The 12,460-nt window shown below is 60.5% G+C and overlaps 1 protein-coding gene across 1 annotated transcript in view; it reads left to right on the top strand.

Moving 5' to 3' along the window:
• SHANK3 (SH3 and multiple ankyrin repeat domains 3) overlaps positions 1-9,768 on the top strand; it is a 53,507-nt gene extending 43,739 nt beyond the window's left edge. The window contains exons 20-21 of the mRNA XM_058673094.1: positions 805-3,049; positions 7,595-9,768. Of these exons, the coding sequence (XP_058529077.1) occupies positions 805-3,049; positions 7,595-8,186 (2,837 nt within the window). The 3' untranslated portion in view covers positions 8,187-9,768. The remainder of the gene's footprint in view (positions 1-804; positions 3,050-7,594) is intronic.
• The last annotated feature ends 2,692 nt before the right edge of the window (positions 9,769-12,460 follow it).

Genomic DNA, 12,460 nt, shown 5'->3' with positions numbered 1-12,460 from the left:
GCTGAGAAATACCAGGGCAGAATTCATGCCCACCTCCCACAGCCTGTGCTTGTTGTACCTGCTGTGCTTGTGGCCTCAAACTGCCATGGCCTGGTCAGCACCATGGGGGGATGGGCAGTGTGCATGGGGGCGCACAGTCCCTGAGGCCTTGTCAACACTGTGAGGGGATGGGCAGAGTGCATGGCAGGGGGCACCACAGTCTCTGAGGCTTAGTGTCCAGTACCACCGCTGTCCTTAGGTCTGGCCATCAGCATTTGCACAAGATGGTGAAGATCTTAATGAGGCCCACATAGACCTGGTGCTGTTGGCACTGGGCAGGCTGGGATGGGTGAGAATGGGCTGCTGCTGGTGAACTGAGGCTTGGAGGGGGCTGTGCATCACAGGCCCTGGGTACCCAGGATACCTCCCTTTTCCTCCTCCCCTCACTATCAGTGTGTCATCCAACCACAGCCCTTCTGACCTGCTCACCCCCTCCCACCCTTGACTGCTTCTGACAGTTGCCCCTGACTCCCTTCCAGTTCTGCCCAATACCTTAGGGTCATTCTTCTTTCTGGGGTTGGTCTTGGGTCCAGGTGAGGGTCCCTCCCAGAGCTTCCACTGCTGGGGCCACCGTCACCTCATTGCCACATTAACCCTTGTTTTCAGAGGTGGGGTCAGTGTCAGGGTAGTGGCAGCCTACCCTGTTGGGTCATCTGTAGGCCTTGCGTGGCATCTGGAGCTGAGCTGGGGCCAGGCCTGGGGTCTGACGGCGGAGGGGCGGGGGGCCGCCTCCCCAGCCGGCCTCACAAAGTCCTTCGTTTGCAGGGGAGGACGAGAAGCTGGCCTCCCTACTGGAGGGGCGCTTCCCCCGGAGCACGTCCATGCAGGACTCGGTGCGGGAGGGCCGTGGCATCCCGCCCCCGCCGCAGACCGCACCCCCGCCCCCGCCAGCCCCCTACTACTTCGACTCGGGGCCACCACCCGCTTTCTCGCCACCACCTCCGCCACCGGGCCGTGCCTACGACACAGTACGCTCCAGCTTCAAGCCGGGCCTGGAGGCGCGCCTGGGTGCGGGCACCGCAGGCCTCTATGAGCCTGGCGCTGCCCTGGGCCCACTGCCCTACCCAGAACGGCAGAAGCGCGCGCGTTCCATGATCATCCTGCAGGACTCTGCGCCGGAGACGAGCGACGGCCCCAGGCCCCCGCCAGCGGCCACACCGCCGGAGCGCCCCAAGCGCCGGCCCCGCCCTCCGGGGCCCGACAGCCCCTACGCCAACCTGGGCGCCTTCAGCGCCAGCCTCTTCACGCCATCCAAGCCGCAGCGCCGCAAGAGTCCGCTGGTGAAGCAGCTGCAGGTGGAGGATGCACAGGAGCGTGCAGCACTGGCTGTGGGTAGCCCTGGCCCTGGAGGTGGCAGCTTTGCTCGTGAGCCATCCCCGACGCACCGCGGGCCGCGGCCAAGTGGCCTTGATTATGGCTCCGAGGATGGGCTTGGGCTTGCATTTGGGGGACCAGGCCCGGCCAAGGACCGGCGTCTGGAGGAGCGGCGCCGTTCCACGGTGTTCTTATCAGTGGGTGCCATTGAAGGCAGCCCGCCCAGCGCTGACCTGCCATCCCTGCAGCCTTCACGGTCCATCGATGAGCGCCTGCTGGGCCCAGCCGCCACTCCTGGCCGTGACCTGCTGCTGCCCTCCCCTGTATCCGCTCTGAAGCCATTGGTCAGCGCCCCAAGCCTGACGCCTGCGGGTTCCACCTTCATCCACCCCCTCACTGGCAAGCCCCTGGACCCCAGCTCACCCTTGGCCCTCGCTCTGGCTGCCCGGGAGCGGGCCCTAGCCTCCCAGGCACCCTCGAGATCCCCCACTCCAGTGCACAGCCCTGATGCTGATCGCCCAGGACCCCTGTTTGTGGATGTGCAGGCCCGAGACTCAGAGCGGGGAACCATGGCCTCCCCGGCCTTCTCCCCGCGAAGCCCAGCCTGGATTCCTGTGCCAGTCCGCAGGGAGTCAGAGAAGGCACCCCGGGAAGAGCGCAAGTCCCCTGAGGACAAGAAATCCTTGATCCTCAGTGTCCTGGACACCTCCCTGCAGCGGCCGGCCGGCCTCATCGTGGTGCATGCCACCAGCAACGGGCAGGAGCCCAGCAGGCTGGGGGCTGAAGAGCAGCGTCCGGGCACCCCGGAGCGGGCCCCAGCCCCCATGCCCACCACGGTGACAACAGCCGTGGCAGAGCCCCTGCCCAGTCCCAGGGCCCAGCCTGCTGGCAGCACCCCAGTGGACCCAGGGCATGGCCAGGGCAGCTCTGAGGAGGAGCCTGAGCTGGTGTTTGCTGTGAGTCTCCCGCCTGCCCAGCTGTCCTCCAGTGATGAGGAGACCCGGGAGGAGCTGGCCCGCATTGGACTGGTGCCGCCCCCAGAAGAGTTTGCCAATGGAATCCTGCTGGCCACGCCGCCACCCGGCCTGGGGCCCCCGCCCTCCACAGTGCCCGGCCCGGCCTCAGGGAAGCCTGGCAGTGAGCCACCCCCTGCACCCGAGTCGGCGGCCGACTCGGGTGTGGAGGAGGCCGACACGCGCAGTTCCAGTGACCCCCATCTGGAGACCACAAGCACCATCTCCACAGTGTCCAGCATGTCCACTCTGAGCTCTGAAAGTGGGGAGCTCACTGACACTCACACCTCCTTCGCCGACGGACACACTTTTCTACTCGAGAAGCCGCCAGTGCCTCCCAAGCCCAAGCTCAAGTCCCCCCTGGGGAAGGGGCCGGTGACCTTCAGGGACCCCCTGCTGAAGCAGTCCTCAGACAGCGAGCTCACGGCCCCCCAGCACCATGCCGCCTCTGCCGGGCCTGCCCGCCCACGCTACCTCTTCCAGAGAAGGTCCAAGCTGTGGGGGGACCCCGTGGAGAGCCGGGGGTCCCCCGGGCCTGAAGATGACCGGCCAGCCGTGATCAGCGAGCTCAGCTCCCGGCTGCAGCAACTCAACAAAGATGCCCGCTCCCTGGGGGAGGAGCCCGCAGGTGGCCTGGGCAGCCTGCTCGACCCAGCCAAGAAGTCTCCCATTGCAGCAGCTCGGTGAGCGGGGCGCTGGGGGAGGGCCCGTCTGTGTCTCCAGCCCCCTGTGTCTCCTTCCTGTCCCATGCCACCTCTCTGTGCCTCCCTCCCCACCCCCACCTGGTCCAAGAATGCAGAGGCCCTCTAGGGTGTTGGAAACACCTGGACCGCTGGTGCAGGCCAGAGACCCCACTTATACTCTCACAGTCCTCAAGGGGCTACCCTGCTTAAGGTGCACTCTGGAGCTCCCTGTGGCTCTACCACAAGCCCTTTCCACACCACCCTCTCGGTTGGCCCTGCATGGCACCTGCCTGGCTTCCCCTGGAGGCTCTTCTCTCGGGGACTGGATTCCTTCCTGGGTCTTCCCCTTGTTCCCCAAGTCCTATGTGTGATTTGTGCAACAAGGCACATGGAGGCCACATCTTGGCCTTTCACCGTCTGCTACGCCATCCCTCTCCCCAGCCCCAGCATGGGGCCATGGGGGGAGGGGCTGGCACAGGGCTGGGTCTGCTGAGCCTGTTGCTGCTCTGTGCCTTCAGCGTAACCTCTCAAGTCTTTGCCTGAGGACCCTGTCCCCAGACCCCTCCTAGAGTGCCACTCGGGTCTGTGGGCTGTATGGGCATTGGAGCAGAGCCAGGCAGGCCCAGCCAGCCCTCCTCCCTATTTGCAGGCCTTCTGGGGGTGGTCCTGGGTTGAGTGGGGCTAGGATGATCCCCCTTGAGCCCTTTCATACTTGGAAGGCAAAGCTCAGTTGGGAGGAGCCAGAATGGAAGATTCACCAATGACCTGTCTACTCTGTCTACTTCCACTTGTGGGTACACAGGATAAGTGGGGGGTTGGGACACTCGCTTTTTACCCCTCAGATGTGCTGGAGGCTGCTCCCAGCTGCACTCAGGGAACATTTCCAGCAAGGTCCCTAGGATGGGGTGTCCTGACCCAGACTGGCCATGTCCCCCATGCCTGCTCCCTTTGTTTCTCACTGCTTCTCCATCCCATGTAGATTGAAGCCATCCAGGTGTAGCTCAGACCTGGCCCCATGCCTGTACAGGGTTGGGAATGGTGAGGCTGAATGCAGCTGCTGGGCCCTGGAATGTGAGCTCTGAGAGGTGGCTTAGGGCACAGACATGGACCCCTGTGGCAGAGTCCCCTGGGCCATCTCCTTGGGGTCTATGGGCTCCCCCTTGTCTGGCTGCAGGAAGGGTGCTGAGCACTGGGTGCTGTGGCTGTGTCCACCTAGCCCTGTATCAGATGAGGATTTTGTGTCCAGCTGTGGCTGTGGTGCCATCAGGAATGCCTAGACACCCTTCTGCAGCTGCTTCTGGCTGCGTCTGGATAAAACTGCTGCTCAACTGTCTAAGATTTGTTTCTTTAGAGGACTGAGTTAGAGAGAGACAGAGAGATCTTCCAGCCACTGTTTCCCTTCCCAAATGCCTTGCAATGGCCAGAGCTGAGCCAGTCAAAAGCCAGGAGTCAGGAACTTCTTCCAGGTCTCCCATATGGGTGCAGGGTCTCAAGCACCTCTCAGATCCCCACCATCCTCTACGGCTCTCCCAGCTGCATTAGCAGGGAGCTGGATAGGAAGCAGAGCAGCCAGAACTCAACCCAGTGCCCATGTCGGATTTTGGCACTGCAGGCAGTGACCTCGTTTGCTGTGCTCCACTGGCAGCCCCTAGTCCACTGTCTTTTCAAAAAGCAGCCACAACATGGGAAGTTATGGTTTCCAGGTGTGATTGTCTTCTTCCCTGACCAGTCCTGGCAGAGGCGTCCACCATGGCCTCCTTGGCATCCTGGTCCCAGTTCCTGGAAATTTCCTTGATCTCCTCCCTCGTCTCCGTCTTTGAAGGCCACATGCTGCCCAGCACCATAGGAAGGAGTCACAGGAACAGACATGGGGACCTGGGCCACAGCAGGGCTGGGAGGCAAGCAAGGAGCCATCCTACAGCAGGCGCATTCCCAGTCCCTCCTGGTTTGTGTCCTGCTGAGGACTGCTTCTCTTAGGAAGGCCCCCAAATTGCCTGTGCAAGTGCAGTGGCACAGCCAAGCCAGTGTGAGTGTGGCTCCTTCCTGTTGTTGGCACAGTAGGACCCACAGTGGTGGGCCTGCCCAGGAGACTCAAGCCATGTTACTCAGTGTCTTTCTTCAGTGCACATATTGCTCCTGACCTGTGCGAGGAGCCACGGGTCACGGAGGACTGTTAGGATGTGAAGGGGTGTCCCTGAAATCATGTAGGGTCTAGGTCAGGGGTGAGGCCAAAGGTAAGGTTATGTTAATGTTAGGCTTCATGGCTTGGAGGTCATTAGGGTTAAAAGACAGGTTGCTTGAGTGGGAAGGATGGGGTGCCATTTGCTGGAGCTTGGGGAAGAACTGTTGGACCTCAGGTATGGCAATTCTAGACACATCGGCCATCATGCAGCCATTCGTGGGAGAAATGGCCCAGGACAAATTGCAAAGAAAATCCATGTGGGGAAGAGGAAACCATGAACAGGTGTCAGGGAGTCCTGCCAATGGTGTTGGCAGCCTCAGGGGTTGGCCCCAATGGCCATAGTCCCTGGGAGACACCACAAGATTCAGACCTTGGCTAAGCTTTTCTTGGACACTTGGCTGAACCAGGGCTTCCTCTCTGGACTTGGCCATGGAGGAAGACCACCATACCCCTACTGTCTTTGGATGACTGGAAGGTGATAGGAGTGTGACTCCCTGATACCTAGCCTAGTGATACCTGGTGGCCTGTTTCTGGCTCCCAGTTCCTGGCCCCCAGAAGCCTTGAGCCAGTCTGCCCTCCGCCTAGGCCCCTGCACACCCAGACCTGCCTAGCTCTGCTCCACCCACTCCAGATGACTAGGTACACCTATGCTGTCTTTGCTGTTCAGCTTGCTCACCCTAAGACCATACTGATAGACAAGAACGTGGAAACTGGAACCATGGGGCAGGGGCAGGGTAGGCATCTGGTGATGCAGGCCCCCAGCCAGGGCCATGCCAAGAGGTGGGGAGTTGTGTTCCTGGTCTTCCAGTCTGGTCCCAGAGGCACAGTTCTCTCAGTCTCTGCTGCCGTCACCCCACCATGGGCTGCAACACCCATACCACCTGGCATGGTTGCCAGCTGCTGTTCCGCTTTGCCCTGAAGCTCCAGGGACTCTACAGAGCTTGGATTTAGGTTGGTCCCTGTCCCTGGGGCCCCATTTCCCCTGGGGGCGCGGAGCATCTCTGAGCAGTTGGGAAGAGGCAGTAGGGACAATGGAGGGAAGAGGGGCCATGTCACTGGGGGAACATGTGAGGATAAGCCTGCTTTGAGGGGAGGGGGCCTGTGCTGGTGTGTGGTGGGCTCTGCGGTGCTATGGCCAGGACAGCACAAAGGTGGGTGGCAGCCCAGAGGTAGGATCCTTGGCCTGGGCTGGGCTGGGGCAGAGAAGGATGGTAGCTGGAAAGAGGCCACTCCGACAGCAGAGTGCATGGGGGTGGAGTAGCTTCAGCTCCAGCAAGAATCAGGAGCCTGCAGAGCACTTCGTCAGCAACAGCTGGTTCCACACAAATGGGGCCACTCAGGCCTGCCAGTTCCTCTCACCATAGCAGCTGGGCCCATTTCCCCAAGTTCCTCGCTCCGTAGGATGCTGGCCGGGGGTTCGCGCACCTGGCCGTTGGCCCCTGGCCTGCTAACACTCTCTCTCACTGCTCTCTCCTGCCCATCTGCATGTGGCTCTCTGTGTTGCTGCGCGGTGGTCCCGAGCGCCGGCTGTGTAAGTGAGCACGTCCATCCCATGCCTCCTGCAGTCCATGGGTCATGCCTGGGTCTCGTCTCTGCATGGCTGACTGGGGCTTGGGTGTCCCTAACAGCCTCTGACCCACCCCTGGCCACAGTAAGAGGAAGGGGTGCAAGTGGAGATGGGAATGGGGGTTATGGGAGTGGATTTTTCTCAGGCGCAGTCCTCCTGTGGCCATACTGAAGAGGGGTTAGAGGTCCGGGTGCTGTCAGGTGGGGCTGGGCAGTGATGTGCTGTGTGCAGGTGTTTGCTGCTATGTGCAATATGGGTGTGTGTGTCCCATGCATGTGCTACTGTGTGTCTGCAACATGTGTATGTGTGCTGCTGTGTCTGTAACATGGGTCACCACTGCTGCTCTCACATACTGCTCTGTGCTACACATGCTGCCACTCCATGTGGGTGTAGACGCCACTGGGTGTCCGCTGTGCCAGGGGCCTGCCCATCTGGGCACTGCTGCCAGTCTCCACCTGGCCTCTGACTCCCCAGAGGCTCTGGGTCTGCAGCCAGATATGTGGTTCCCTATCCAAGGCTGTCTGGCAGGGAGGGGACAGCCAACCCTTGGCCAGGAACTGCCTGTGGTGCCTCCGTGGAGGGAGAGAGCCCAAGGGAGTTCAGAGCTTTGCCAGAGCCAGGCTCCAGCTCCAACCCTAGCGGCCACGCCAGAGCGCCTGAGTAGCCCAGGATGTCCTGTTCCTGTCCCCTTCCCCCAGCCCTAACCTCCTCCCCCTGGCCTGTTCCCTTCTCCCCTTTGCCCTTCCCCACCTGGTTCTGTGCCCCCACCTCGTCCTGACCCCCTCTCCCTCCACAGGCTCTTCAGCAGCCTCGGTGAGCTGAGCACCATCTCAGCACAGCGCAGCCCAGGAGGCCCTGGTGGCTCGGCCTCCTACTCGGTGCGGCCAGGTGGCCGCTACCCCGTGGCGCGGCGTGCCCCGAGCCCAGTGAAGCCCGCGTCGCTGGAGCGGGTGGAGGGGCTGGGTGCGGGCGCGGGGGGCGTTGGGCGGCCCTTCGGCCTCACGCCCCCCACCATCCTCAAGTCGTCCAGCCTCTCCATTCCACACGAGCCCAAGGAGGTGCGCTTCGTGGTTCGCAGCGTGAGCGCGCGCAGCCGGTCACCGTCGCCGTCGCCGCTGCCCTCGCCTGCGCCTGGCCCAGGCCCTGGCGCGCCTGGCCCGCGCCGGCCCTTCCAGCAGAAACCGTTACAGCTGTGGAGCAAATTCGACGTGGGCGACTGGCTGGAGAGCATCCACCTGGGCGAACACCGTGACCGCTTTGAGGACCACGAGATCGAGGGCGCGCACCTGCCTGCGCTCACCAAGGAGGATTTCGTGGAGCTGGGCGTCACGCGCGTGGGCCACCGCATGAACATCGAGCGTGCTCTGCGGCAGCTGGAGGGCAGCTGACCCCTCGCCCCTGCCGCGCCCTGCCGGCAGGGCGGCCTCCTCCTCTCCGGGCCGCGGGCTCGGCCCGCCCCGAGAAGGTGCCCGGGCCGGGAATGTTGCATGAATCGTCCTGTTTGCTGTTGCTCGGAGACTTGCCCTGTACATTGCTTAGCGCCCGGCCCCGCGCACAGGCGGGAAAGGGCGCAGACCGGGGGTGGGGGGGTGGGGGGGCCGGGCGGGAGGGCCTGTGGTGCGGTGCTCTGCCCTGACCGCCGCCTTCGCAGCTCCTAGCGGCCCTCGCCCGGAGCGGGAACCTAGTCCAGCATGCGAGGCCGGAACACGCCTTGGCGACTGGGGGGAGGGAGGGAAACACTGGGGTTCTCGGCGGGGGCTACGGAGCCCCCAGTTTGCATACTCTAATCCACTCAATATCCGGAGCGAGACAAGGAACAAATATCTCTGTCCCTAACAGCCCCCCTTCCCGGCCCCACTGCCCAGCCCAGTCTTCCATCTCCGGCCCCTCACTGCCACTGCCGACCCTCGCGAGGCAGGGGACGCTCCAGCTGGTCTGGGGTTGGCCAGGGTCCTGGTGGCGGGCCCGGGGGTTCCATTTGCTCGGCCCCTTTCCTCGCCGAGCCCCATCGATCCTGCAGGTGCTGCTCGAGGGAGGGGCGGCAGGCGGCCCACCCCGCGGCCTGGGGGTAGGGCGTGGGCTTAGCACTCCACGCTCCCTCCCCAGCCGTCTTCCTCACAGGGTCTCCCCCTCCCAAGTTTCGGGCATCCACAGCAGAGAAGCTCCCCTGCCTTGGGCCCCCACCCTGTGCGCACACACGTGTGCACGTGTGGAGCTGGGTGTGGCGGGAGCCCTGGGCGTGCCCAAGTGCTCGGTGGTCCCTGGGAGCCGCCGCAGGCTGCAGTCGGGGGCTCTATCCCGGCTCCCACTGCTGGCCCAGCCTGGCCGTCCGGAGCTGCACTCCTAGGGTGGCCCCAAAGATTCCCTTGGAGGCAGCACTCCCTTTGGGCTTCTGAGGGCATTTCAGGACCCTAGAGATAGTCAGAGACCCTTGAGGGCGCCCCAGCCCCCCCTTACTGTGACTCCTCACGGTCGACCATGGCCCGTGGGGTGGGGGTCCTGAGGCGTTTTTAAACCTAGGGTTTGGAGTCTGGACTAAGCTCCATCCACGTCACTCACAAGTTTCTGTTTATATTTCTAGCTTTTTTTAATAAAAAGGAAAAAAAAGTTCACAGCGCAGGGGCCTGGCACGCCTGCCCCGCCCCCACCCACGGGCCCACTCCCCGGGCAGAGTTGCAACCACGCCGTCAGACACACCAGGTCCCGCAGCAGTCGCCAGGAGACTGCCACACACTGTCTCACACTCACCTGTGGGTTTTAGGTTCCGTTCCATTTGGGTTTTTAACTTGACAGGGTCAGTTTCGCTTCACCCCTCCTTTTGTATGGAGCTCAATCCGGGGGCTTCCCCCGCTCCAGTCCTGAGGCCTCCTGACCCTGGCGTTGTGATACACCCCACAGAGATCTATGTTTCTTATATTATTATTATTGATAATTATTATAATATTATGGAATAAATTTATAAGAAATGAGGCCACGTCTCGGTTGCCTGCTTATGCAGCTGCTAGGAGCACAGGTGTGCCTGCCTCTGGGGAGGCAAACAGATGCAGCCTCTGGGAACTGCAAACCTGCCCAGGGCACACCCTACCCTAGTGCCCTTACCCTCCTTGGGGCGCACCCAACCGTACCCACATCTTTGCCAGGACACACATAGTCCCTGTGCCCACACCCAGCCCCATGCCCATGCCTTCCCTGGACGCATCTGACCCTGCGCCTACGTCTTTCCCTGGATGCACATGGTTCTCGTGCCCACACCTGCCTTCCTGCCAACTCTTGCTCAAGCTCTGGGTCCCTTACTGAATCTGCGGGGCCTCTGTCCGTGCTTATCAAATGGGGCTCTATCCCCAGCCCATCAGCTCGCTGCTGGTAATTTCCATGACCTCTGTCCCCGCTCCTCTACAGGGTCCAGTGGCGTTATCAGGTGTGCCACTCCAACTGAGCCCTTCTCCTGCTCCACGCCTGAGTTCAGGCTCATCTCCCCTTGCAGATTCAGTGGTTGCTGCCTCCAGACCTGGCCTCTGCTTGCTGAGCACAGGGTTCTGACTGGTCTCCTGGGTGCCTGTCCCTGCTTCTCTACCACTGCACCTCTGCTTAGGCCCACTCCTCCCACCTGGGCAGTCTGGAAGCCTTTCCCCTGGCCAGTCCTCCCCAGAGTAGGAGTTGCCTTTTGTCCCCTCCCACCCTGACAGCATCTCACAGTAGAGCAAGTTGGTGTTTCTTTTTAAAGATTTGAATGTTAGAGCTAGAGACAGAGAGAGAGAGAGAGCAAGAAAGGCACATCTTCCATCCACTGGTTCACTGCCCAAGTACACCTGGGCTGAGCCAGGAGCCAGGACCTTCTATGGGGTTTCCCACAGGAATCTAGGGGCCAAAGCACTTGGTCATCTTCTGCAGCTTTCCCAGGCACGTACAGGGAGCTGAGTCCCTAGCAGACACCCATACGGGCTGCCTTGTAGCAGGCAGCAGCTGAACCCCTTTGGAGCACAGCTCTGCCTTCAGCGCTTCTTGACACAGATTGTTTCCCTCTTGGTCTGAGCTCTGCAGAATGTGAGGTTTGTCTTTCTTCTGTTTCAGAGCCCAGGCCCCAAAGGCAAATGGTGTTCTTCATGAGGGTGTGGGAGCCGCAGAAGCTGGTGTGCATAATGTAGCCAGGGAGGCAGTGCTGTGTGCACCTGGTAAAATAGGGTGGCTTCCAGAAAGGAAAACATGCCTTGTGTCTGTGGAAGGAGATGAGATGCTGCCTTAAAATGGGCCGGAACAGAGCAGGCACCAGAGTCAACAGGGTCCCGAGACTTTGAGGGCCCAGGGCTCATCCCCTACATGGGGTGATGCTGGTGAAAGAGAGGCAGTGGCCCAGGGCCTGGTCATGCAGGGTTGAGGGAGCTTGGCTACTCAGAAAGAGCAAAGGTGGAAGCTGCCTCTGAGGCTTTCCCAAACTTAGTGGGGCAGGAAGAAGATGCCTGGGGCAGGGGCTCACTCAGGAAATAGCTAAGGGGTTCACACAGTTGTTGGCTGTGATGCGCAGTCCATTTAGACTACTGAGTTCCAAATGTTCGACACTGTCTGATTTTTCATCCCAGTGTGAGGTCACTATATGAAAGGACTACATAGAAAGTAAGACAAGGGCTGTGAAGAAGTGAATATATGGGCAGAGGACCTGACGGGACCTGAGCATCACAGTAGGGACATGAGGAGTCTTCTTGGAGCAGCCCTGGGGCCTTGGGTCTCTAACCAGGATTCCGCTGGGGGCTGTGGTGAGAAGGGAGCAGGCATTGGCTTTCTCCTGAGCAAAGCACAGGGTTCCTCCCGTTCATGGATCCCAGACCTCCTGGGACCACAGAGGAGATGAAGCCCTGCGAGGCCGTGCTGCTTTGGGACCTGCATGCTGGGGCGGAGACCTGCTACTATAGGAGAGAAGCAACGCTCCTGGGCTCCCCCATGCTAGTTCACCAGCACACCCCCCTTGGCTGTCAAAGTGCTCTGAACCCTACTCGGGGAAAAGACATGGGGCTCAGTACTCCTTTCTCCAGCTGCCCTGGTCTCCTCTCTTCTTCCTGAACCAGCAGGGAGGGAGCTCAGCCAGTCTCCCTCTAGATGTCTGTTTGGCAGCCCCCGGTCTCCTTGTCACTTTGGGTGATGCCTGCTAGAGCCTGGGTGAGTTCAGCAGGGTGAGCAAAGCCATCTTCTAGAACTGTCCGTGTTGCCTCCTACAATGGTGTTCCAAACCAGGGACCAGGATCGCTATTGTGGTATATGGAGTTAAGCCCCTGCTTGGGTGGCCAGCTTCCTGCAGACACTGGGAGGGAGACGTGGGCTGAGTTCCAAGCTCTTGACTTCAGCCTGACCCACTCCCTGTTGCTGCAGGCATTTGAAGAGTCAATTGACAGATGGAACATTTCTTTCTCACTCTCTCACTCTTCTGCTCTCTCTCTCAAATAGATGAAAGTAAAATTTAAAAAACTAGGTGCTATCATTCATTTTAAAGTTTATACCAACATTTTCATATGTTTAAATAGTTACACATGTTATGATTTCTAAAAAATGTACATATCAACATTTACAATAAAATGTTCATCATTCTTTTGGATAATTCTCATGGACCTAAATGCTATAGTGCTTTTATACCCACAAAAATCCTACTTTAAAAACACTGAATAATCTTTCC

The sequence above is a fragment of the Ochotona princeps genome, chromosome 15 (assembly GCF_030435755.1).
Source record: "Ochotona princeps isolate mOchPri1 chromosome 15, mOchPri1.hap1, whole genome shotgun sequence".
In the NCBI taxonomy this organism is placed as follows: Eukaryota; Metazoa; Chordata; class Mammalia; order Lagomorpha; family Ochotonidae; genus Ochotona; species Ochotona princeps.
This window is presented reverse-complemented; position numbering and strand designations above follow the sequence as displayed.